Raw genomic sequence first — 23434 nt, forward strand, 5'->3', positions numbered from 1 at the left:
ACTTCCTGGGCCTGAGTGACAGTTCTCTACACCAGTCCCGGAACAGAACCGAGCTCCGGGTTAGGCAGGTGCTCCGTTTCCTACAGGACAACGTGCTGGGGGCGGAGAAAGAAGAAGCCAATAGGAGAAGTGATCGTGAGATGGGGCAGGGCCTCTTCGTTACCGCCCCCTCCGCTGCTGGTCAGAGGTCTGGGTGTCCCCAGTTTAAGGTGATCCCGCTTCCCGAGATCCCAGTTAAAGCGATCCCGGGTTCCCGACCCACAGTCGACTGTCTAGTGCCTCGGCTTTGCCGAGGGCCGGGAACGCGCGAGCTCGTATCCACGGCTGCGAGGAGGATTTCCCCAGACCGAGGCGTGGAAACGGGGTGCCCCGGCCTCCCTTTCGCGGTTTCGATCGCCGTGCACCCGGCACGATGGGTGCCAACGAGGACCAGGAGGTGAGAACCCAGGACTAGACACCCCAGTCCCGGCGCGGGTTCCAGCGTGGGGCACCCGGGGCTCCGCACGTGTCCCTCGTGCTGAGAGCTCTCGTAGCCTGCCCGGGTGTCCCACGTTAGCCGATCCCCTGCCAGATGGCACCCGGTAACAGTGAGGGCAGCAAGCATGAATGGATCACGTGTGACTCAGACTCCAGCTCTCTTCATTTGTCTTTTTTGTTTCCCCCTCAACCCCGGGGATCTCCCCAGATTTCCTTGCTAAAATGAGTGTCCTTGGTCCACGACTCTGGTGCACCTCGCTGTCCTTAAAATGCCGTGTGTGGCTTCAAGGCGCTTGTGTGTCGAGTGATTCTGTCTTAAAATCTGATGGCCTTTAAAATTTTTAAACTTGTGGTCTCGTAGAGAGGCTTGAGGAAGTAAAAAATCTGTGAAAAAAAGAATGACCCTGGTGTCTCTGTGAAGTCCGGTCGTCAATCTGTTGTTGAGTGAACATAAAATGTTTTGAGCATCCATTTATCACAATCAGAATTTTGTATACTTTGCTCTTTGATTTTTGAAAGTGTCGTTTTGATATAGAGTTGGAGGGGATGGATGCTATAAATCGTTTGCCACAGAACTTTCTAATTCTATGTGTCCAGATGAGGAAGAGAGTGGCTCGTTGACAAATACATGGTTGAAAATGTGAGGTGATAAATATGTCAATTACCCTAATTTGATCATTGTGTAATAAGTACACTGTAGGAGAGATAAACATGTTTTTGTGTTGACCCCAATTGTGGGATGGAAAACAGACTAGCGAGAGAGCAGGATGTTTTTCCACTTAGAAGTCAAACCACTTTCTCAGGGAGCTTGGATGTTGCCAGGTGTAAACATCCTAGTAGAGACTCTGAGAGGAGGTGTATATATATATACCCACCCAAAACAGGAGGCTTGAGAGAAGACTTTGGGATTGTTTTGGCTGTTCATCAACACTTCCAAGAGATGCTCCTGGAGAGAACTGCTCCAGGGAAGGCTTCAAGGCTTTTGGCTCCAGCCTCAGCTGCTGGTCCAGGTTCCAGCAGCAACCTTGGTTGAACTGCGGGTTTGCTTAGATCCTGCTGACTACGCCAGGAGAATGGTTACTCAGAACTGATATCCTTAAGGTTTCATTATTGTGTTCTTTAATCTCCTTTTCCTATTGTTTGGGTAAGTTGGGTTCTAAATGAGGTACACTGTTAGTGAGTTCATAATAAAGTATAATTGTTAAGAAAATTGAGCCTACAGTACTTTTCAAAGGGCTGCATTGTACCCCATAAGTAAATACAATTTTAAAAATAGTTGTATTTTATGTACATGACTGTTTTGCCTACATGTATGTATGGGCGCCACTCACATGTCTGGTGCCCACAGAGGCCAGAAGAGGGTGTTGGATACCCTGAACTGGACGCATGAGCCACCAAATGGGTGCTGGAAATGGAAACAAATCCTCTGGGGAACTCTTGAGTCATCTCTCCAGCCCCAATAAATACAACTGTATTATGTGTCAATTTGAAAATAGTTCTTGCAGCCAAGCACAGTTTAACACTTCTTGGACTTGACCGATAGACCATCACCACCCCTGGGGGCTGACTGCACCTCAGACCTAATGAATCAAGTTTCTGTGGTAGAGCCCAGCAACCGTTGTTTTTTAACAATGGAGCTTTATTCTTCCTCATGATATGTGTCTGGATCTTTGTGGGGGTTGTTTTGTTTTGTTGTAGACTCAATTTTCTTAACCAGAATATTTTATTAACAATTACCGAGTCTACGTAAATTATAACCCAATTAACCAAAACAGTAGGAAATGAGGATTAATGGACACGATAACAAAACCTTAAGGATATCAGTTCCAAGGAACGATTCTCCTGTCAGAAGCTGCAGGATTTCTTCCACTGGAACCTGGGGTAACCAGACCCCAGAGCCTCAGCAGGAGCCGGAGCTCTGAAGCCTTCCCTCGAGCGGTTCTCTCTAACAGCGTCTCGAAGTGCAGCTATGAACAGCCAAATCTATCCCAAGTCTCCAGTCGGCCCCGCCGCCAGTTCTGGGCTCATTTATATATTTCCTCCCAGAGTCTGTTCACAGGATTTTTCATCTGGGAGCAAATAAGCTCCTGCACGAGGTGGTTGCTCGTCTAGTGAATTAACATCACCTGTTCTCTCACTAGACCGTTCCGATCCCACACTTGGGATCCTAAAGAACAGGTTTGTCTCCTTCATTTTCTTTTGTTTTGTTTTTGAGACAGGGTTTCTCTGTGTAGCCTTGGCTGTCCTGGACTCGCTTTGTAGACCAGGCTGGCCTTGAACTCACAGCAATCCATCTGTCTCTGCCTCCCGAGTGCTGGGATTAAAGGCGTGCTCCACCACACCGGGCAGTGTCTGGCTCTTTGAAGATAGTTTCCTGCCCAGTTGTTTGAAGATGCTGGCTTTGAAGAATAAAATGAAACAACAAAAACATCATGTGTTTCCTGTTTGCTTTTTCTTCAAATATCTTAGCACCTTGGCTATCCTGAAATTGAATGTGTGAACAGGATCTCCCTTTGCTTATGCTGAAACTGTGGTGGAAAAGTAACTTTTATTCTCCTGGCTCAATTGTTGTCTGGGAGGCTAATTGCTTCCTAAGGCTGCTAACCTAGGCCTAGTCCTGGAAGCTTCTAGCCTCCATACAATCTAACCTAGGCCTAGAATGTTTTCAGCCTCTGAGCCTTACTGCTTAATAAGCTCACCCTTACTTGTTCTTTCTGAGCGCTGGGCTGGCTGGTTCAACTCAGCTGTTCTGGCTCAAACTCCTCTCCCAGCTGACTTACTCAATCTGGCTTCTCTCTTGGCCCAGAATTTCTCTGCTTGGCCTCAAACTAACTTCAGCATCTGCTCTAATCTTCTGGTTTCTTCTCATTTTCTGGTTCATTCTGTCTTCACCTGAGCGCTCTCTCTCTCTCTCTCTCTCTCTCTCTCTCTCTCTCTCTCTCTCTCTCTCCAACCTGTCTTTCTACTACTGTCCTTGTAAAACTTCCTCCTCGATCTGTAAAACTGCCTTTTAAGTAGCTTCCCTTTTCTCTCTCTTTTCTTAAGAGTTGGCCGTATCCTATTCTGTCAAATCTTCTCGGATTCCTCACCTTTTCTGCCACTCAATTAGATTTCACTTTTAAACATGGGTGCTTCCTTCTACAAACTAACTTTACCTTCGCTTGGGATTAAAGGCAGGTACCACCATGTCTGGACCTACACTTTTCTTTCTGATACTTGCTCTTTACCAGACTGGCCTTGAACACAGATCTGTTTGTCTCTGTCTCCTGAATTAAAGGCGTGTTTGTATTCCAGCCGGATCCCACAGACCTAGAAGATCTCTGGATGTGATCTCTGGCCAGAACAGCCATGTTTGGACTTAACGTTCCTCTACACAGTGGCATCACACTGTCCTCTGATTTACTGTCACCATCCATTTATGCTTTATTCAAAGCAGCTCATTTCTTCTCCTCTACTTACGCATTTAGGTATCAATGCAACGTCTACTTACGCAGTTAAATTAGCTTGATTTTAAAGGACTCAAGGGTGGCATCTTATTTTGCATTTTAACAAGCCTGTGTTCTCTTTTTTGTTCCTGACCAAGTCATTAATTAAAATATGGAAAAAGATTATGGCAGGAGTTACACTACATTCTTTAATCCAATTTGGGTTTTTGTGGGGTTTGTTGTTGTTGTTTGGTATTGTTTGGGCTCTGATCTGGTCTGTAAATGCATCCTTGCTGGAATCTAAATAGTTTGAGTCTAACGACTTTCTCTAATGTACAGAGTTAGGCTATGTCTTGTGAAGCTTGGTGGATCCTAAGTTCTAAACTCTCACAGGTGTTGTGTCCTATTTCTTTATAATCTAGTCTAAAACTTGTACATGGAGAATAATCCAGGTCACCATCTTTAGTCTGTAGAATTAATGACAGTTTTTAAAAACTAAAACAGATACCCAAATATTTGTTTCTCCAACATTCAGCTGTCACTCGCAGGGGTTGAGAGTTCTCATTTGAGGGGCCACAGTAGTCCAAGAGCAAATCCCAGGCAGGAGTTACAAATCAGCATCCTCTTTTATCCCTTCAGCCATCTTGAGCTGGTCCTGTCAGGATCCTTACAGATGCTCTTCTTGGGGCTTTTGTGTACTACTCTATGAAAATGACCACAAGAATAAGTGATGGTCTTTTGTTGTTTTGTTGTTTTGTTTGAGACAGGGTTTCTCTGCGTATCCTTGCCTGTCCTGGGCTCGCTTTGTAGACCAGGCTGGCCTCGAACTCACAGAGATCCTCCTGCCTCTGCCTCCCTGTGGCTGTTATGTTCTTTTTAAATGGAGAACTATTGTGCTTCCTAATTTTCATTTCCCAGTTTAGTGCATTTTCTATTCTCCAGTCTAGTTTGGGGGCGGGGTGGGGAATTAAGTGAGCTGGTACAATGTAAAAATCATTAACAATGCCTGACAAATACTCTTATAGACATATTGTTGGTAATGTGCTGTGTTGGTCCGCACACATATAAGTGTTTTGGGGGGTCAATAAGTTAGGCCACATTTTACATAATTGAGTCAATTCGGATGAGAAGCTAAAGATTTTTGTTCTATTCCCATGCGTGCCACTCAACAAATCCCATTGATTTTTTTTTTTTCCAGATGGAATTAGAAGCTTTGCGTTCTATCTATGAAGGAGATGATAGTTTCCGGGAATTAAGTCCAGTTTCGTTTCAATATAGGGTAAGACACAGCGTGCACAGTGCATGTGGTTTTGTGCTACGGCGAAGAATGTAGAGATTCTGCAAAACCTGATTCTGTCCTTTAACTTCGCAGTTTAACTTTCTGAAACTTTTATTTTTTCTAAAAGTCATTTGTTTTTCATTTTCTGTGTGTGTAGGCGGGGGGGGGGGGGGTGCCCACAGAGGCCAGAAGCAGGGCATCAAATCTTTTCAAGCTGGAGTTGCAGGTGGTTGTGAACCACCAAAGGTGAATTCTAGAAAGCAAACTAGCGTCCTCTGGAAGGGCAGTAACACCTGAGCCGTCTCCTCAGCCCTCCTGACACATGTGAAAGAAAACTCATCACTCTGACATTGTTATTGATAACACTTGAAAACTAAATTCAGAACCTGTTTTGTGTGTGCATGTGTGTGTGTCTGTGTGTGTGTCTGTGTCGGTGAGGGTGTGAGGGTGTTTTGCTGGCAACTATGACTGTGTACCACATACATGCCAGGTGCTCACAGGGCCCAGAAGAGAGCATTGGAGCCCCTGAACTGTGAGCTGACATGTAGGCGCTGAGAAATGAACCGGAGTCCTCTAGAAGAACAGCCAGTACTCTTAACCACTGAGCCATCTTTCTAGCCTAATTCAGAGCCTTAAAAAGAAAATTGTCGTGATTATAAAATGGTCGAGATAAAAGAAATTGTGGGTGTTACATGGTGTTACCTAAACTCTTGCCATAGCTGATATTGATATGTAATCCTCAAACTTGATTGTATTGTGGACAGTAACAGGAAATGAGTTTTCTTTTGTTTGTTTTCCTATAAGCGAGAGCATCACCTTGTAGCCCAGGATAGCCTTGAATTCTTAACTGTTTTACCTCAATCTCACAAGGGGGGGGAATGCATTCTCTATAGCAGTGGTTCTCAAATTTACTAATGCTGTGACCCTTTTTGACGGTTATGGTGACCCCCCCAACTATAAAATGGTTTTTGCTACACTTCATAACTATAATTTTACTACTGTTATGAATCATAATATAAAATCTGTGTTTTCCCATGGTCTTAGATGACCCTGTGAAAGGGCCATTCAACCCCCAGAGGTAACCCAACCCACAGGTTGAGAATCGCTGCTCTATAGCAATTCCTAGATCCTCTTCGGGTCTGACTGTTTCTGTGCTGCCGCCATCCGAATTGTTACTTTACTCGCTGCCAAAAGCAACTTTAGGATTAAAGAGATGAGAATGCTTACTGCGCAAGCCCTACTGCCTGGACTGGAAACCCAGAACCCACATAGAAGGCAAGGAGTGACCAGAAAGCTGTCCCCTGTGTACTGTGGTACATGTATGCCCCCTACCACACATACACAGTAATAATAAATAAATATTTTAAAAAATAAAACTTCAGGCTTTATTTGTGGCTTACAGTTTTTAAATTTTTTTTGAAATTTTATTTATTGGTGTTGTGTCTGCATGTATGTCTGTGTAAGGCTGTCAAGTTATAGACAGCTGTGAGCTGCCATGTGGGTGCCCGGAATCGAGCCCTGGCCCTCTGGAAGAACAATCAGTGCTTTCAATCACTAAGCCATCTCTCACAGTTTGAAGGTACAGTCCATCAGTGGCGGGGAAGTCATGACGGAAGTATCCTGTGTGAGGCTGTGGTCATATTGTGCCAAAGTCAGTAAGCAGAGCGAGAGAGAACACTTCGGCCCAGTTCTCGCTCTCCTGACCCGGAGCCTGACTCAGCCTGTGGAATGGTGTCCACATTGGCGTAGGTCTTCCCTCCTGAGTTTATCCAACCTAGAAAACCCCTCGCAGGCATGCCCAGAGGTTTGTTTCTGTGGTGATTATCAATGTCCTCATTTCAACAACTAGGGAACTCTTTTTTTATATAGGGTTTCTCTGTGTTGCCTTGGCTGCCCTGGAACTCACTCTATAGACCAAGCTGGCCTCAAACTCACAGAGGTCCGTCTACCACTGCCTCCCAAGTGCTGGGATTAAAGGCGTGCGCCACCACTGCCTGGATAGCTAGGGAACTCTTAATGGCCAAAGGTCAGTGTGGAATTAGGACCTGGGCCCTTCTGTTTTAAGTCCAACTGCCTTCTCAGATTTCCCCCAACCACTGCCATCTTTTCTTTACCAAAAAGGCACCGAGAATTCCTGTGTGCTTTCCTGAACATCTCCATTAACGGCACCAGTGATGTACTGAGCACAATATGCAGACGCTCTGCATATGTATGTTAGCTCTGGAGATAGCATGTCAGCAGTCAAAGGAGAAGAGCCAGGGTTTTGCCTAGTCGGCCCCTCTCTTCTTTCACGGAGCAGTTTAGCAGGCTCCTAAATGATTCCCTGCTTCTACATCTTTCTTCCACTCCCTCTTATACTGTGCCGCCAGTTCAATAGACTGCTCGTTAGCTGTCTGAAACATTTAAGTAGTCTGGCCATAGCCTTTTTAAAGAGGTTTATTCCTGGGCTTCTCATTCCTATAGAATGGTGATGGCTCTATTCTTCACTCCATAATCAAAGGCCACTTTTTAAAAAAACATTTATTTTTTTATTTTGTTTATATCAATGTTTTGCCTGGATATATTGTGTGTATGTGCATCGTGTGTGCCTGGTACTCTTAAAGACCAAAAGAGGGCGCCATATCCCCAGGAGCTAGAGTTACTGGTTATTGTAAGCTGCTGTGGGAGTTTTGGAAACCCAACCCCAGTCCTCTGGAACAGTGGCAAGTACTCTTTTTCTTGTTTGTTTTATCTTGGGTTGTTGTTGGTTTTTTTGTTTTGTTTTTTTGTTTTTGGTTTTTTGGTTTTTGTTTGTTTGTTTTTTGGAGACAGAGTTTCGCTGTGTAACACTGGCTATCCTGGAACTCCCAAGGGAGACTAGGCTGGCCTTGAATATACAGAGATCCACCTGCCTCTGCCTCCCTAATACTAGATTTGAAGGCATGCACCGCCACAGCCCTGCCTGGCGAGTGCTCTTAGCATTGGAGCCAGGCCTCCAGCTAATCCAGTCCTCAGCATCTTGTCCCCCTTAAGTATTGTCTTTGGATACATTGTAGCTCTTCATCTCTATCTCTTACCCATCTGGCTTCTCTAGGACCTAAATCAACCTCCTCTGTGACATATTTGGCTCAAGTGTGTCTCTGCCCTTAGTTTGAAGCAGAATTAATTTCATCATCACTTCATGCCTCGTTTTACTTTTAAACATTATCCATTCTGCGATTCTCTAAATCATTAGGTATCTTTGAAGACAGGAGTGGTCCTGCCTCTCTGTTTAATACCGTGAGACATTGGCAGTCTGTTTCTAAGTACGCCTTGAGTAAGGACTTGGTGATCACGTGGATTATCTGACACTTTCTACTGCATCCTTCATGACTGTGAGTGACTCATACTGACATATCAAGGGGTCCTCACATGTACTAGATGCTGTGTCTGTGCCTCAGCGTTCATTGACACAGAATGTAGCTGACCGTAGGAGAATGGGAAACCGAGCACGGTGGCACATGCCTGTAATCACAGCACTCAGGGAGGCAGAGGGAGGCAGATCACTATGAGTTCGAGGCCAGCCTGGTCTTCAGAGCAACTCCAGGACAGCCAAGACTACACAGAGAAAGGAGGAGGAGGAAGGAAGGAAGGAAAGGAAGAAAGATGGGCAGAATATAAAGATGAAACAAATAATAATTTGAGGTAAAACTTTTTTCTAATTATTTTACTGTGTGTGTGTGTGTGTGTGTGTGTGTGTGTATGTGTGTTGGAGGAGAGGCACATGCATGCCCAGTACCTATTAATTCCTTGTCCCCTTCCACTAAGGTGGGTTCCAGGTTTTAGCTCACGTCTCCAGGCTTTACAGCAAGTGCCTTTGCCCCTCTAAGCCATCTCACAAGCCTCTGAAGTGAAAAGCTTGATTCAGGCAAGCATTATTAACAGATGCTAAAATCTCTAGGCAAAGGTTGCTAGGAAACAGGGTGGTGACGTAGTTTTCTGCTATTACTGCACAGATTACTTCATTACCTCTACACTGAAGATATTATCCCCAGTGGTAATTCCTGCTAGGATGCAGCGAGAGCTGCCGCACCACCTCTCCTCACAAAATGGTCCATCTGGATCTGAACAGAGGAAGTAGTCATCTATATTTGGGGATGTTAGGCAAGAAAATTGGACTAGACTCTTTGTTTTGTTTTTCAAGTTTCTCTGTGTACCCTTGGCTGTCTATAGGCCAGGCTGGCCTTGAACTCAAAGATCCGCCTGCCTCTGCCTCCCGAGTGCTGGGATTAAAGGTGTGTGCCACCATGCCCGGCTCCCACTTTGGTTTTTGTTGAAGCATTTTATTTTTGTTTTTATTTATTTATTTTTCTTTTGGTTTTTGAGTCAGGGTTTCTTTGTGTAGCATGTCTGCCCTAGAATTTTCTCTGTAGACCAGGCTGGCCCCCAATTCACAGAGATCTGCCTGCCTCTGCCTCCTCAGTGCAGGGATTAAAGGTGTGTGCGACCACCTTATTGAAGCATTTGAAAATGTCTTTAGTTATTTATGGGTGAAAAAAAAATCTCAGAATATCTTTTATAGCTGCAGACAATCATCATACCCACCAAGATTTCAATATTGATTTAAAAATCTCACCTAACATATAATTTATATTATAAATTCCCAAACTATGATTAAAGTATCCTTTGATTAACACCAATTCCTCCCCCAAAATCTAAAATTCATTGAAGGTTTATTGTACTTGGTTATCATATCTTTCTAGTCTACCTTAATAGAACTCTCTCTCTCTCTCTCTGGCTTTTTAAAAGTCTTTTATGACATTAAGAGTCTAAGCTAGAGAGAGACCCTGTCTCAAAAAACCAAAAAAAAAAAAAAAGAGTCTAAGCTAGACCAAGGTGGTGTTGGCACATGACTTTTTTTTTATTATTTATTTTTATGTACATTTGGTGTTTGGCGTACGTATATGTCTGTGTGAGAGAGTCAGGCCCACTGGAATTTAAGTTACAGACCAGACAGTTGTGAACTGCCGTGTGGGTGCTGGGAGTTGAACCAGAGTCCTCTGGAAGAGCAGTCATTGCTCTTAACCACTGAGCCATCTTTCCATTCGGTTGAGAGGCCAGCCTGGTCTGCAGAGCGAGTCCAGGACAGCCAAGGCTACACAGAAAAGCCCTGTCTCAAAAATAAAACAAACAAACAAACAAACAAAACAACCAAAGTGGGGGAAATCATACATGTTAAAGGAGTAGTAGGTCCTCATTTCTGCAGTAGAAAGGAATGACAAAGAAACGGGGTGCAGTGTTTAATAAATATATATACACCAATGAGGGTTACGGTGCCACGTTAGCTTTTCCTTAAGATTAAAAGCATTTTAGATAAAAAGTTGACAAAACAGAAGACATTCTTTGCTTTGTTTTGTTTTTTGAGAGGGTTTTTCTGTGTAGCCTTGGCCGTCCTAGACTCGCTTTGGGGACCAGGCTGGCCTCAAACTCAACAACGATCCACCTGCCTCTGCCTCCCAAGTGCTGGGATTAAAGGCGTGTGCCACCACACCCAGCTCAGAAGACATTCTTTCCAGGAATTGTTCTGTGGCCTAAGGCGTTCCTCTTCTTCGGTCTTTGCTTTGCCTGTCTCCGTTTTACACTCCATTTTCTGGCCTCTTGCCACTTGAGCAGCATGTATCAGTCTCCAAAAGACAAGGTGGTTCAAGTTTGCAAAGAATTATTTTTTGTCCATTGCCTCTGTTGTTTTCCGATACAGAGTTCCTCTGTATAACTCCTTAAACCAGGTTGGCCTCGAGCTCAGATTCCCCTGCCTCTCCCTCCCAGTGCCACTACACCCAGCTCCAATATCATTTTGTTATTTGTAGTTGATGTCATGTCTTCACCTCCAGGAACAAAAAATGTAAAATGTATCCTTGGTATTAAAAAGCTGGTGCAGGCCTTGAATCCCAGCACTGGGGAAGTAGAGGCAGGTAGATCTCTGTGAGTGCAAGGCCAGCCTGGGCTACAAAGTGAGTCCAGGACAGCCAGGGCTACACAGAGAAACCCTGTCTCAAAAAAAAAAAAGAAAAAGAAAAGAAAGAAAGAAGGAAAGAAAAAGAAAAAGTGGGAGGGGGGAATGAAAAAGAAAAAGCTGTCAGCTGATTGAGCAATGGGCCATCAGCAGAATGAAGCTTCCAGAAGCAGGATGGGACTAGAGTAAAAGTTGGAAGTGTTTCTACCCCCCTCGCCCTTGCTTGGTCCTAATGTGTACCTCTGAACTTCTCAGCATGTTACAGCCCTGGTTTTGAACAAGGAGTGTTGGAAAGAATCATTTTGAAGATAGTAATTTGGGTCTTCTAATCATTTCCCGCAAGCTTAAGACTCCCTTTTCTTCAGATAGGTGAAGACGGGGATCCTAAAGCCTTCCTGATAGAGGTTTCCTGGACGGAGACGTATCCCCAGACGCCCCCCGTGATATCCATGAACGCCTTTTTTAACAACACCATGTGAGTGGTTTTGTTTTCATTGCTCTTTCGTTTTCTTCTCTGTCCCTGACTCTTGACAGTCCGGTTTCTCTGCCCTGCAGCTCCCCGGCTGTAAAGCAGAGTATCTTAGCCAAACTGCAGGAGGCAGTGGAAGTGAACCTCGGCACCGCCATGACCTACACGCTGTTCGAGTACGCTAAGGACAATAAGGAACAATTCATGGAGAGCCACCACCCCGGGAACCCCACGGCGAATGCAGTGAGTGCCTGCTTGGTGCTGGCACGTGGTTTTGGTCTGGCCATATTAATTAGTTGTTTTTTGAAAATTAGGAGTCTGTGTCAGATTTAAAGAGAAAATTATATTTGAGTTAAGTGAGGACAATGAATCTTAGATTTCCTCAATTTCATGGAGAAAGCGAAATTATGTTGTCGATTTTTATACTTCAGGAACGGTTAAAATACTTCTAACCATCAAAATTGAAGCGAGGCATGATAGCGTATGTCAAGTCTTGTCATATTTCCATTTGAGGCTCAAAAGGGTTCAGATTTTCCCCGAACTACTTTTAGCCCTATGATTTTGGCCACCACTTTTTGTTGTTGTTGTTGTTGTTTTTAATAATTTATTTATTTATTTTTATTTTATGTGCATTGGTGTTTTGGCTGCTTGTATGCCTGTGTGAGGGTGTCAGATCTTGGAGTTGCAGAGAGTTGTGAACTGCCATGTGGTTGCTGGGAATTGAACCTGGGTCCTTTGGAAGAACAGTCAGTGAGTGCTCTTATCCACTGAGCTGTCTCTCCAGCCCCTGGCCAGCTTTCTTAATCTCTGTGTACTCAGTTCCTTGTTGGTTAAGAGGTATTATAATCATGTCCAGTTTAGAAGACTGTGGTAAGGCTCAAATAAATGCTATATGTAGTCATAGCATGCTTGTCCTGTGGTAAGTATTTTAGATTTTAGCTAACATAAATGCTAACCAAGCAAGCCCAAATATGTTAAAGATTTTCTTCAGAAACCAAGAAGCCCTGGATGGGATGTGTGATTTTTCTAAAGATTCATCAATAAGACAGTGAGCTCAGTAATTTAGACAATTAGTTAGAACCTTAGGTTTTCAACATAAACGTGGGCAATTGGACTTCTTTCTCAGGTCTTGCTTCCACTGCTGCCCTAAAGTTGTGTCATTGAAAGTGAGCCTCTGGGGGCTGGAGAAATGGCTCAATGGCTAAGAGCGCCACCTGCTCTTCCAAAGATCCTGAGTTCAATTCCCAGCAACCACTTGGTGGTTCACAACCATCTGTAATGTGATCTGATGCCCTCTTCTGGCCTACAGTTGTACGTACATGCAGGCAGAACACTGTATACATAATAAGAAAAAATAACTCTTTAAATAAAAGAAAAAGAAAAAATGAAAATGAGCCTCTGCAAGAGCAAGGCCAAATGCACAAGGATGCCTGGCTGAATGAGTGAATAACGGCAATAACACCTTTAGTTTTGTAAATTAAAAAAATCCACCATTCCCTTCGAGATGTGGCTGCGTTTAGTTTAGTCTAATCCAGTAGGTCTTAAGGTGTGAGTCTAAAATCTATTTCTGTTCTTGTAGACACCTATAGCCAAAATCATCTCAGTTGAAACTCCCAGCACAGCCCCATCAAGTAAGAAAAAAGAAAAGAAAGAGCAACTTTCAAAAGCTCAGAAACGCAAGCTGGCGGATAAAACAGGTTTGCACTGTTGTTCTTTGTCCCTCTTATCACTGGAAGGGGATTGATTTTGCTGTGGTATGGGTGCTTGATATGTTTAGATTTATAAGATTAATTCTATGTTTTGTATTCAAGATAGGCTGTCTCTGTGTAACAGCCCTGGCTGTCCTGGAACTCACTCTGTAGACCAGGCTGGCCTTGAACTCACGGAGATGCGCCTGCCTTTGCCTCCCAAGTGCTGGGACTAAAGATCTGCACAATTGCCCAGCTAATTCTTTAGTGTGTTCTTAGGGCGTTTGAGTCAGAAACCCTAGTCTATTCTTGGAGCATCTGAGTCAGAGACCTGTTGGTCACAGTACAAAAATACTCTATCTATTGCTACTTCATTATGAATTGTCATTTGAGGAAAAGCTAGTGAGTCACAACGTAATTATAAATATTCCCATTGAGGAACATAAGAAAAATGGACAAAGCATTTTGTACAGTGTCCTGCCTACACACTGTAACATGTGGGACTTTATTTACCTGTGTGGCAGGTGTGCACCACCAAAAGCTGTGTGAAACAGTTTTCACCTGCAGTTTATTGCCTCATTCTGTCTTAGCACAGTTATTTAGTGTATTTTTGCCTGTAGCTGACTTATTACACAATAAGATTTCAGAACAGAATTCCCATGCGTCTGAAAACAGACTCTTCAAGAAAAGGATCATAACCTCCAGCTCAAATCAACAGTGATGTTTGTTTGCTCTCTTCTCTAGCACCTGGAAATCTGCAAATGGGCATCAGTCTGATTTTTCCCAAGTAGGGAAAAGGAGAACATTGTTGTATGTACACACACACACTTACATTAGGGTGTGTGTGTGTGTGTGTGCGTGTGTGTGTGTGCATGTGTGCGTGCACACACGTGCATGTATACACGTGTATGTACAGTGCTCGTGGAGGCCCTCTAGAGCTGGAATTGCAGGCAGCCTCCTGCTGTGGGTGCTGGGAACCAGTCTCTGATCCTATACGGGCAATAAGTGCTCTTAACTGCCACGTCACCTCTGCAGCCCCAGCCCTTTCTTTTATGAAGGGATCAAAGATTTATTTTTGTTAAATGTTTGTTGATGATAGAATAAAAAGGAACTAATACTATATTGGTCCTCGAACAAGATTTTGAAATTGGAACAATTTGTGAAATAAAAGTCTTGAGTCAGGCAGTGGTAGTGTAAATAAGTGAGTTGTTTGTTGTTGTTCTTTTTTTAATTAGCCATTGTAGTGTGTTTCCTAGAAGTTTGCTTACTGTCTTTTTAGAGTATTTTAACATCTGTGTCAGTTACCTCTCATTTTCATTAAATAATATCTCCCCTTGCTTGTGCCTTTGATGATGCCCTACCAAGGTCTAATCTCCCCAGGATGACAATGTAGGAGTTTGTGGCTGAGAACTTCCATACTAAATACAACTTTAACAGGTTAGCCTGTAGCCGGGTGTGGTGGTACAGGCCTTTAATCCCAGCACTCGGGAGGCAGAGGCAGGTGGATCTCTTTGAGTTTGAGACCAGCCTCATCAACAAAGAGAGTCCAGACCAACCAGGGCTACGCAGAGAAACCCTGTCTCAAAAACCAAAACAAAACAACAGGTTAGCCTGTGCAACCAAATTGATGATATGACCATGTGCCCTCATATGACTTATGACATAAGATTCTTTTTGGGGGGGGGCAGGGGGTGGGGGGGTGGGGGCGGTTTCGAGACAGGGTCTCTCTGTATTAGCCTTGGCTGTCCTCCTGGACTCACTTTGTAGACCAGGCTGGCCTTGAGCTCACAGAGATCCACCTACCCTGCCTCACAAGTGCTGGGATTATAGGTATGAGCCACCATGCCTGGCAGTACTTGTTTCGAATGTAAATGTTTATAAGGCTTCATAAAATGAGACATGTAGCCTACATGAAGCCGGTTTACAGTGTCCCCTCCCTCCCCTCTCCCCGTCTCCCCCTCCCCCCACATTCCTTCCCTCTCTTCTAGATTCCCACCACCACCAACTCACCTCAGAAAAAACCAGGCCTCCCAGGAACACCAACTAAATAATGCGTAACAAGCCACAATAAGACCAGGCATGTGTTCTCACATCAAGGCTAGACAAAGCAACTGAGTAGGAAGAAAAGGTTCCCAAAGGCAGGCAAAAGATAAAGGCAGCCCCTCCCTCACATAGGAATCGGACAAGAACACCAAGCAACCCAACCATAGCGCACATGCGGACAACCTAGGTTAACACATGTGAGTCCTTGTGAGCTTTGCTTCAGGCATTCTCAGGAGAGCCGTGGTTCTTACCTTCCTAGTGCTGCGACCCTTAACACAGTTCCTCATGTTGTGGTGGCCCCCAACCATAAAACTACTTCATTGCTGCTTCATAGCCGTAATCTTGCTACTGTTATAAATCATCACCTGGAACTCTCAGAGATCTGTGCGCCTCTGCCTTCCCAGCGCTGGGATTGAAGGTGTGCGCCACCACACCTGACGTGAAGCTTCTTCCTCAGATGAGCGTTGGCCTCACAGGAAGTAGTGCTGTGCCCCTGTAGGGGGCGGTGCGTCCATCTCACCCCTCACTTTTCCTTGGTAACGTTTTTTCTTGAGTGGATGTAGGGGTGAATTGTAAAAGGGGTTGTGTCTCACATACTTTGCAGGTACTTCCAGGGTGGCGCTTTAAGGTCACAAAGATAATGCGAAACTATTTTTTCAAGCGTAGTAGTGTTCGATGCAAACCCTCCATCTACTTGTTGTATGCAATAGTATAAAAAGTATTACTTGCTAGGGTGTCAGTTCATTTAAATAGCTATTGGGCTTAGTAAAGTTCCCAATTTTGTCCTCCAGATCACAAAGGAGAGCTTCCTCGAGGCTGGAACTGGGTCGATGTCGTGAAGGTATGGCATACTTACATTCAAGTCTTCAAAGTTGTTAAAGTTACTGCTGTCAAATAACGAAATGTGTATTTTTCCATTTTCCTTCCTGCTGCCTTTGGGGTTTCCGGCTGTCTGTTTGCATCTTTGGACTCAGCACGTAAGTATTTTTGAAGTCTTTACGTTCTCTGTTTCCTCGGTATTCGAGGCTCTTTTCTCAGAAGAGCGAGCCCTGTAGCTAGAAGCTGGGCCCTGGTCCCTCTGCTGTGCTGTCATCCTGCGCTCAGCTTCGCTGTGGAAGAGATTTGTGCGAATCCAGCCATTTCCGGTTGAGCTGGATCATAAAGAGATCTGAAAAAAACGGGAAACCAGCACCACTCTAAGTCTTGATTTAGAAAATGTAGTTATTATTGAGGGACTAGAGAGATGGCTCAGTCAGTCAGGGGCCTGGTGTGCAAGCGGGAGGCCCTGAGTTTGCATGTCCATCCACATAAAAAGCTGGGTTTGGCGGCATGCATTTGGGGGTCAGAAACAGGCCAACCCCAGGACATGTTGCCCAGCAAGCTTAGCTAAATTCATAAACTCTTTTTCTTTTTTTTTTTTTATTTTGGGGTTTGTTGTGGTTTTTGTTTGTTTGGTTGGTTGGTTTTGGTTTTTGGTTTGGTTTGTTGGTTGGTTGGTTTTTTGAGACAGGGTTTCTCTGGGTAACCTTGGCTGTCCTGGACTTGCTTTGTAGACCAGGCTCACCTTGAACTCATAGCAATCCACCTGCCTCTGCTCTGCTCCCACCCCCCACCCCTGAGTGCTGGGATTAAAGAGGAACTCTTAAGTTTTGTGTGAGACCATGTCTCAAAAAATAATGTGAAAAGCAATCAAGAAAGCCACTTGACATATGGTATCCATGTGTGTGCACACACACAAACATGTACATATGTACGTATGTACACACATACACATCACAAAGTCATTGGGTTGTTAGTTTAATATGAATAAATGCTCGTTTTAATTCTAAATGCAGCAACCGTAACCTATATTAAAAACAGTAAGTCTTTAACACCTTCACTTATTTAACAATATCCATGGTTTGGGAACTCTTACCCTTCATGGCTGCTGCTTCCCATAGTCCCTCATATTCTTTTTCAATCATTTTATTACATTTATTTTGTGTGTGTACACATGCTGCAGCATGGGTACGGAGGTCAGAGGGCAGCTTGAAAGAGTTGTTTCTCCCCTTCCACCATGTAGATCTTAAGGACTGAACTCGGTTGTCAGCCTTAGCAGCAAGCACCTTACTGGCAAAACCACTGCCTTGGCCATTTATGAGTATGTACACATGTGCCTACTTGTCTGCATGTACGTATAGGTGCTTGTGAGGGACACAAGGTGTCAGATCCCCTGGACCCGGAGTCAGAGGTGGTTGCGAGCTGCCCAGTTTGGGTCCCAGGAACTGAACATGGGTCCTCCACAGGAGCAGCAGGTGCTCCTGGCCACTGGGTCCTCCACAGGAGCAGCAGGTGCTCCTGGCCACTGGGTCCTCCACAGGAGCAGCAGGTGCTCCTGGCCACCGAGCCGTCTCTGCAGTCCTCGCTTCTTCTCACATGGGATGAGTTAATCCTGTTCACAGTCATGTCTGTGTTGTTCGAGAATTAATCTGCTTCATTCCCAAATTCACCAACTCTTTCTGAAGGTTTTTATCAGGAAGCAGAACGAAGCCCAGCAAGTTGTAAAGTTGTTATTTCGATTATGCCTTCACACTTATAGTTTAAGAGTGTGTTAACTTTTAATCCCAGGGAGGCAAAGGCAGGCGGATGGCTGTGAGTGTGAGGTCAGCTTGGTTTAGAAAGTGAGTCCAGGACAGCCAAGACTACATAGAGACCCTGTGGGTGGGGGTGGGGGAGAGACAAAAAAGGGGGGAGGATATCCCCCACTTAACTCTGTTGTGTTGAACTGGCCTTTGGGGTTGTTTTACACCTGTTGGAAGTAATATGGCCTAGAGTTAGAGTTACATATAGAAACAGTTACAAGTTTAAGCTCTCATGACTTGTCCTATTGTCATGACTGTATGTCCTACTGTTTATTTAGTTTTGATTCTGTTTAGTTCAGATACTGTCATCCTTTTCCTTAATACTTAGTATCCTTTTTTTTTTTTTAACAGTTGAGCAAAACTGGCTCTAAAGATGATGACTAGCACCTGCAGGAAAATCAAGAACAACCTTGGAAAAGTAGCCTGGTTCAACATCTCTCATTTTTTTTCTAGTACTGAGTGGCTTTTTACAAGACAAGGTTTTTTGGTATGCGTCTTGAAAAATATAAGTGCAAAGTCCATGAAGAGATTCGTTTGTGGTCAATTATTTTCACAAACTTGCCTTAATAAAAGGTGAAAGTGTACCTGTTCAGATGCTCCGCACAGTGGGTCGGTGGTACCTTCACCATCTCATCCAAGCGATGTGATCATTTTTAAAGGCCAACAAAGCTGCTTTCAGTTCAGTACAGTACAGTTCAGCTCAGTACAGCCCTGTTCCGAGTCTCTGGCAGTCCACAGCATGACCCATACAAATAGGCGACTCACCTTGAGTCATCGTCTCCTTTCTCTTAAATAACAAAGCGTAAGATACGTCAGAGAAGTCTGAGTTCTGGTGTTGAGCTTTACATGATTCTCCCTGTAGTTCCTCTTGGTTTTTCAACAGTGAATCCCTTCTCTGTAATAAATTAGTATCTATTTATACTTTTCTCTTAGTTTGTATGAAGGTCTTTGATCATGAGAGCTTTCAGTTATATGACTAATAAAAGGATATAAGAAGTGAGGGGCTGGGGAAACAGCTCGGTCAGTAAAGTACTCATTGCGCAAGCATGAGGACCTGAGTTCAGATCCCGAGAGCCCACAGGAAAAACCAGGTGTGCGCCTGAAACCCAGAGCCGGGGAGGCAGGGACAGGGGTGGGGTGGGGGCTCCCTGGTCTTGCTGGCCTGCCATCATTGAGCTTCCTGGCTCAGGTAGAGAACAAAAGAGAGAGACATTAATCCCAGCATTTGGGAGGCAGAGGCAGGCAGATCGCTGTGAGTTCAAGGCCAGCCTGGTCTACAGAGTCCAGGACAGCCAAGGCTACACAGAGAAACCCTGTCTTGAAAAAAACCAAAAAAATAAAAAATAAAAAAGAGAGAGACACCTAACATAGATCTCTGGCCTCAATACACAAGCATACGTGTGTGCATCTGCACACAAATGCAAACATAGACACCAGACGTGCACAAATAACCATACAGCAAAGAAAACAAAAACAAGAAATTTGCCAAATACTTTAGAAAGCATTTGAATAACTTCGAGCTCTTATTTAAAATATTTCTCTTTGCTGCATAGGCCAGGATAAGAGTATAAGATGCCTTACTATTTAATTTTTGTATTGTTGGAGACAGTGGTATTAATAAATTTCTATTGTCTGCTATTATGACATTTTGTTGTTGGGTAACAGGTCTTTCAGTGGATTCAGCATAAAACACATTTAGAATCTGGGGGTTGGGTGCTTGGTTTTGGGAGGTTGTGGGGTTTTTTTTGGGAGGGGTTTTTTTTGTTTTTGTTTTTGTTTTGGTTTTTTTTGTTTTTCATAGCGTCTTTTCAAGTATCCAAATGTGTTCTTCAACCTGCCTTTAAATATATATATATATCTCCAAGTCTTTCACACACTGAACCGTTGTTACACATCCTTGGTTTTCAAAATCATTAGAGAAGGAAACTCGCTGTAGTTTTACTAGGAAAGTTGTTGCTGTGTGAGAGTTACGGTGTGCTCCCACCTTGTTAGAACACCAAGTCTTACCCTGGTGTTTGTACCAGTTTTACACATCAATTAACTTTTAAAGAAGTTACCTTAGCATAAGAGCAGATGCACCTATGGGTCTTACAAAGTTCCCCTAGGCATCAGTTACATTGTATGAGCTGTTAAGTAAGTGTAGTTACAGTGAAAGCCTCAGCCGCACCTGCCTTGTTCCTTGGATTAATATTGAGGACACCCAGGCTTATGCCATCTTTTCTTTCCAAACGTCTGTTTGTGGAGTTTCTATTGTCATCTTGGATTGTTTGGTTAAAAAAAAAAAATCTTGTAACATTGGTAAAAAAGTATTTTGTTCTGTTCGAAAGGTTATTTCACTGGTCAAAGTTATTGTGGTTCTTAGGTACAGAGAACAATGCTAGTTAAATGCCAATGAACTATTTTTACTCTTTTTCTATGAAATGTACAAATCTCTGGGGCAGACGGTGGCAATGGTGCCTCTTGTTACCTTCTATGAACACTTGAACACTTTCATCAGTGTTGCCATCATCTGGTAATGCGCCCAGTCTATTTTCTCAACGTCTGTTTACTTAAAATTGTATGGAATGACATGACTAATAAGCAATAAAGTCTGAATTACAGTGATTTTTTTTTCTGTATGTTTTGTTTCAATTCACTTCAGAAAGAATCGATAACTTTATAAATCTGCAGCATAATCTTACGGTATGAGACGTGTGTGCCTGCCGGGAACCATTTAAAATGTTACAGCCAAAGAAGTAATATTCCAAGAGTTCAGAAGAAAGTAAGGAATGCGCAAAATAAGTACATGGGAATTGCAGTGTGGACCTTACAGACAGCTTGGCCTTCCACAGCTTCATGGTCTCAGAAGAAAAGAGGCCAAGTCCAGGGTCAGCGCAGTATTGGAAGTTACACACAGACCTGTCTGCGAGCTTCTGGCTGAGACCCATTGTCCAGCGAGGGCCCTGAGGAAGGGGACCCACCTTGAACTTTGGACACACTGTATCCAGAAGTTACTCCACAAATGGATTTCAGCCTGAATCTCTGGAGTATGAAGTGACCCCCCAAGGGCTCGTGTGTTGGCACACTTGTTCCCCAGCTGGTGGCACTGTTCTGGAAGGCTATAGAACTTTTAGGAAGAGGAACCAGCAGAGCTCAGGACAGTAGGCAGGGCTGGCACTATGGGTCTCTATGCAGGCTCCCCCACCCCACCCCAAGCTCTCTGCTCCAGTATCCACTCCAGCCACGGTAAGATGGTACCAGGGCTGGCTAAGGGGCTCAGCAGGTAAAGGTGTTTGGCAAGTGTGTCCAGAGAACTAAGTGGTAGTCCAAAAAACAAAACAATAAACTTAAGCTAGGTGTGGTGGTTCATGCCTTGCAGCCCCAGCCACTGAAGGCAGAGGGATCATGGAGTCTGAGGCCAGCATGGGCTAGAGAGCCTGTCTTTAAAAGACATTTAAGCCAGACATGGTGGTGCACGCCTTTAATCCCAGCACTCGGGAGGCAGAGGCAGGCCGATCACTGTGAGTTCGGGGCCAGCCTGGTCTACAAAGGGAGTCCAGGACAGCCAAGGCTACACAGAGAAACTCTGTTTTGGAAAAAAATAAAAAATCAACAAAAAAGACACTTAAAACTCTGTCAGCAGGGATTACCTTCTTTTTAACATAGAACTTCTACAACATAAAAGCAACAAAAACGACAGACTGGCAAAGCCATGTTTCATAATTCAGTATTTTCCATTATGCCGCAAAATCCAGAGTGGTGGTAGTGGTTTTGTTTGAGACAGGGTTTCTCCATGCAGCCTTGTCTTTGTAGACCAGGCCAGCCTTGAACTCAGAGATCTGACTGTCTCTGTCTCCCCAAGAGCTGGGATTACAGGTGTGCACCACTGCATGGCGCCAAAGTGGTTTTCAAACTACAATTTTATGGTCCATTCATGAGGAAAGAACAGAGGGTCTTTGCTAGCATTTTTTTTGTTTTGTTTTGTTGTTTTTGTTTTCTGAGACAGGGTCTCTCTGTGTATTGTTGGCTATGCTGCACTCACTTTGTAGACCAGGCTGGCCTCGAACTGACAGCAATCCGCCTGCCTCTGCCTTCCCGAGTGATGGGATTAAAGGTGTGCGCCACCACTGCCTGGCCTGTGTTTTGTTTTGTTTGTAATGGAACAGAAGACTAGAACTGAGCAGAAAATAACCATTTTCTGCCCATTATGGGGGTGTTTTCCTTGTGAAAGCTTGTTTGGGTTTCTCTGCTTGTGGGGTAGGGTGAGGAGTGAGGGGGCTGGGGAATACTGAGTAATGATATCAAAAATGAATCGGAGATGAAAATAAAAATCTAAAAGCCTCTGGGTGTGGTGGCGCACACCTTTAATCCCAGCACTTGGGAAGCAGAGGCAGGCCTGGTCTACAAAGGAAGTCCAAGACAGCCAAGCCTACACAGAGAAAGTCTGTCTGAAAAACAAAACAAACAAACAAAGAGTCTAAAAGCTACTGACTGTAAAGATGCAAACGTTTAAAAACATAATATGCCTGCAGGTGCTAAGGACTTTTATCACTCCTAATGACCGAGTAAGGAAGGCCACAAACACCACCGTTGGAGTGGGATTTGTTCTCTAACAGATGAGGACCCAAAACCAGAAAATATGTTTTGTTTTTCCACCACTTCCACTTGCTGAGTTTCCTACATGAATCTAGTTTCTAAGATAAATTGTTGGAATGGGCCCAAGGCCGAGTTGAAACAGTCAGGAAAGGACCCCACCCTGCCAATTTTTTCCAACTGTGATTCCAGGTCTCAGGGATGTAGGAAGTGATGCGGCATGCTTCCCTGCAGTGCATGCCTCCTCCTCCTCCAGGGCTCAGCCAGCTGACGCTCTGGCCTTGACTTCTAAACAGCACTCTCTAGGCTGTCCTTTCTCTCATTAGTAAAAGAAAAATGTTATCTTAGAGAAGTAGGAAAGTATCCATGAGAAAGAGATACAAATTAAAAACATGTGGCTGGAGAGATGGGTCAGTGGTTAAGAGCACTGCCTGCTCTTCCAAAGGACCTGGGTTCAAGTCCCAGCACCCACAGGACAGCTCACAACTGTCTAATTCCAGTTGCAGGGATTTTGACACCTCCATACCAATGCAAATAGAATAAAAATTAATTTTAAAAAAGATTAAACATTATTTATTATTTGTCTGCTTGCTTGCTGGAAACTGAGCCTTAGGCCTCACATAGGCTAGGCAATGAGCTGACCCATAGCACAGAGATTAAAAACATTCTGCTCAATACTTAGTTGATTAGAAATTAACTCAGAGCTGTTGTGTAACTCAATGTGACCATTCTCAGGCCTCAGCACAAAAAAAAGAAAAAAGAAAGAAAAAAAGAAAGAAAAAAGAAAAAGAAAAGAAAAGAAAAAGAAAGTGGAGGAGGAAGAGAGATGGTTCAGTGGTTAGAGCACTTGCTGCTTTTGCAGAGGACCAGTGTTAGGTTCCAGCATTCA

At 44.0% G+C, this 23434-nt stretch overlaps 1 protein-coding gene across 2 annotated transcripts; it reads left to right on the plus strand.

Moving 5' to 3' along the window:
* Positions 1-169: 169 nt before the first annotated feature.
* On the plus strand, positions 170-20577 carry RWDD4 (RWD domain containing 4). 2 transcript variants are annotated; one of them, XM_084760154.1, is made up of 7 exons: positions 173-436; positions 5101-5181; positions 11518-11627; positions 11708-11864; positions 13201-13318; positions 16144-16329; positions 18325-20577. In XM_084760154.1, exons 1-6 carry the CDS (start codon positions 413-415, stop codon positions 16248-16250), a joined length of 597 nt encoding a protein of 198 aa, XP_084616280.1. In that variant the 5' UTR covers positions 173-412; the 3' UTR covers positions 16251-16329; positions 18325-20577. The 2 variants fall into 2 exon arrangements, with proteins under 2 accessions (XP_084616281.1, XP_084616280.1); XM_084760155.1 differs by lacking the exon at positions 5101-5181 and having other exon boundaries at positions 170-436.
* The last annotated feature ends 2857 nt before the right edge of the window (positions 20578-23434 follow it).

Source organism: Acomys minous, assembly GCF_964271855.1.
Source record: "Acomys minous genome assembly, chromosome: 15".
Taxonomy (NCBI): Eukaryota; Metazoa; Chordata; class Mammalia; order Rodentia; family Muridae; genus Acomys; species Acomys minous.

What these genes read in the sequence shown, in the direction of transcription:
- RWDD4 (XM_084760154.1), top strand. Translation starts at nt 413, where the DNA reads ATGGGTGCCAACGAGGACCAGGAG. An exon ending in GTGCCAACGAGGACCAGGAG is followed by an intron (nt 437 to 5,100) that starts GTGAGAACCCAG and finishes TTTTTTTTCCAG; the next exon opens with ATGGAATTAGAAGCTTTGCG. An exon ending in GGAACCCCACGGCGAATGCA is followed by an intron (nt 11,865 to 13,200) that starts GTGAGTGCCTGC and finishes CTGTTCTTGTAG; the next exon opens with ACACCTATAGCCAAAATCAT.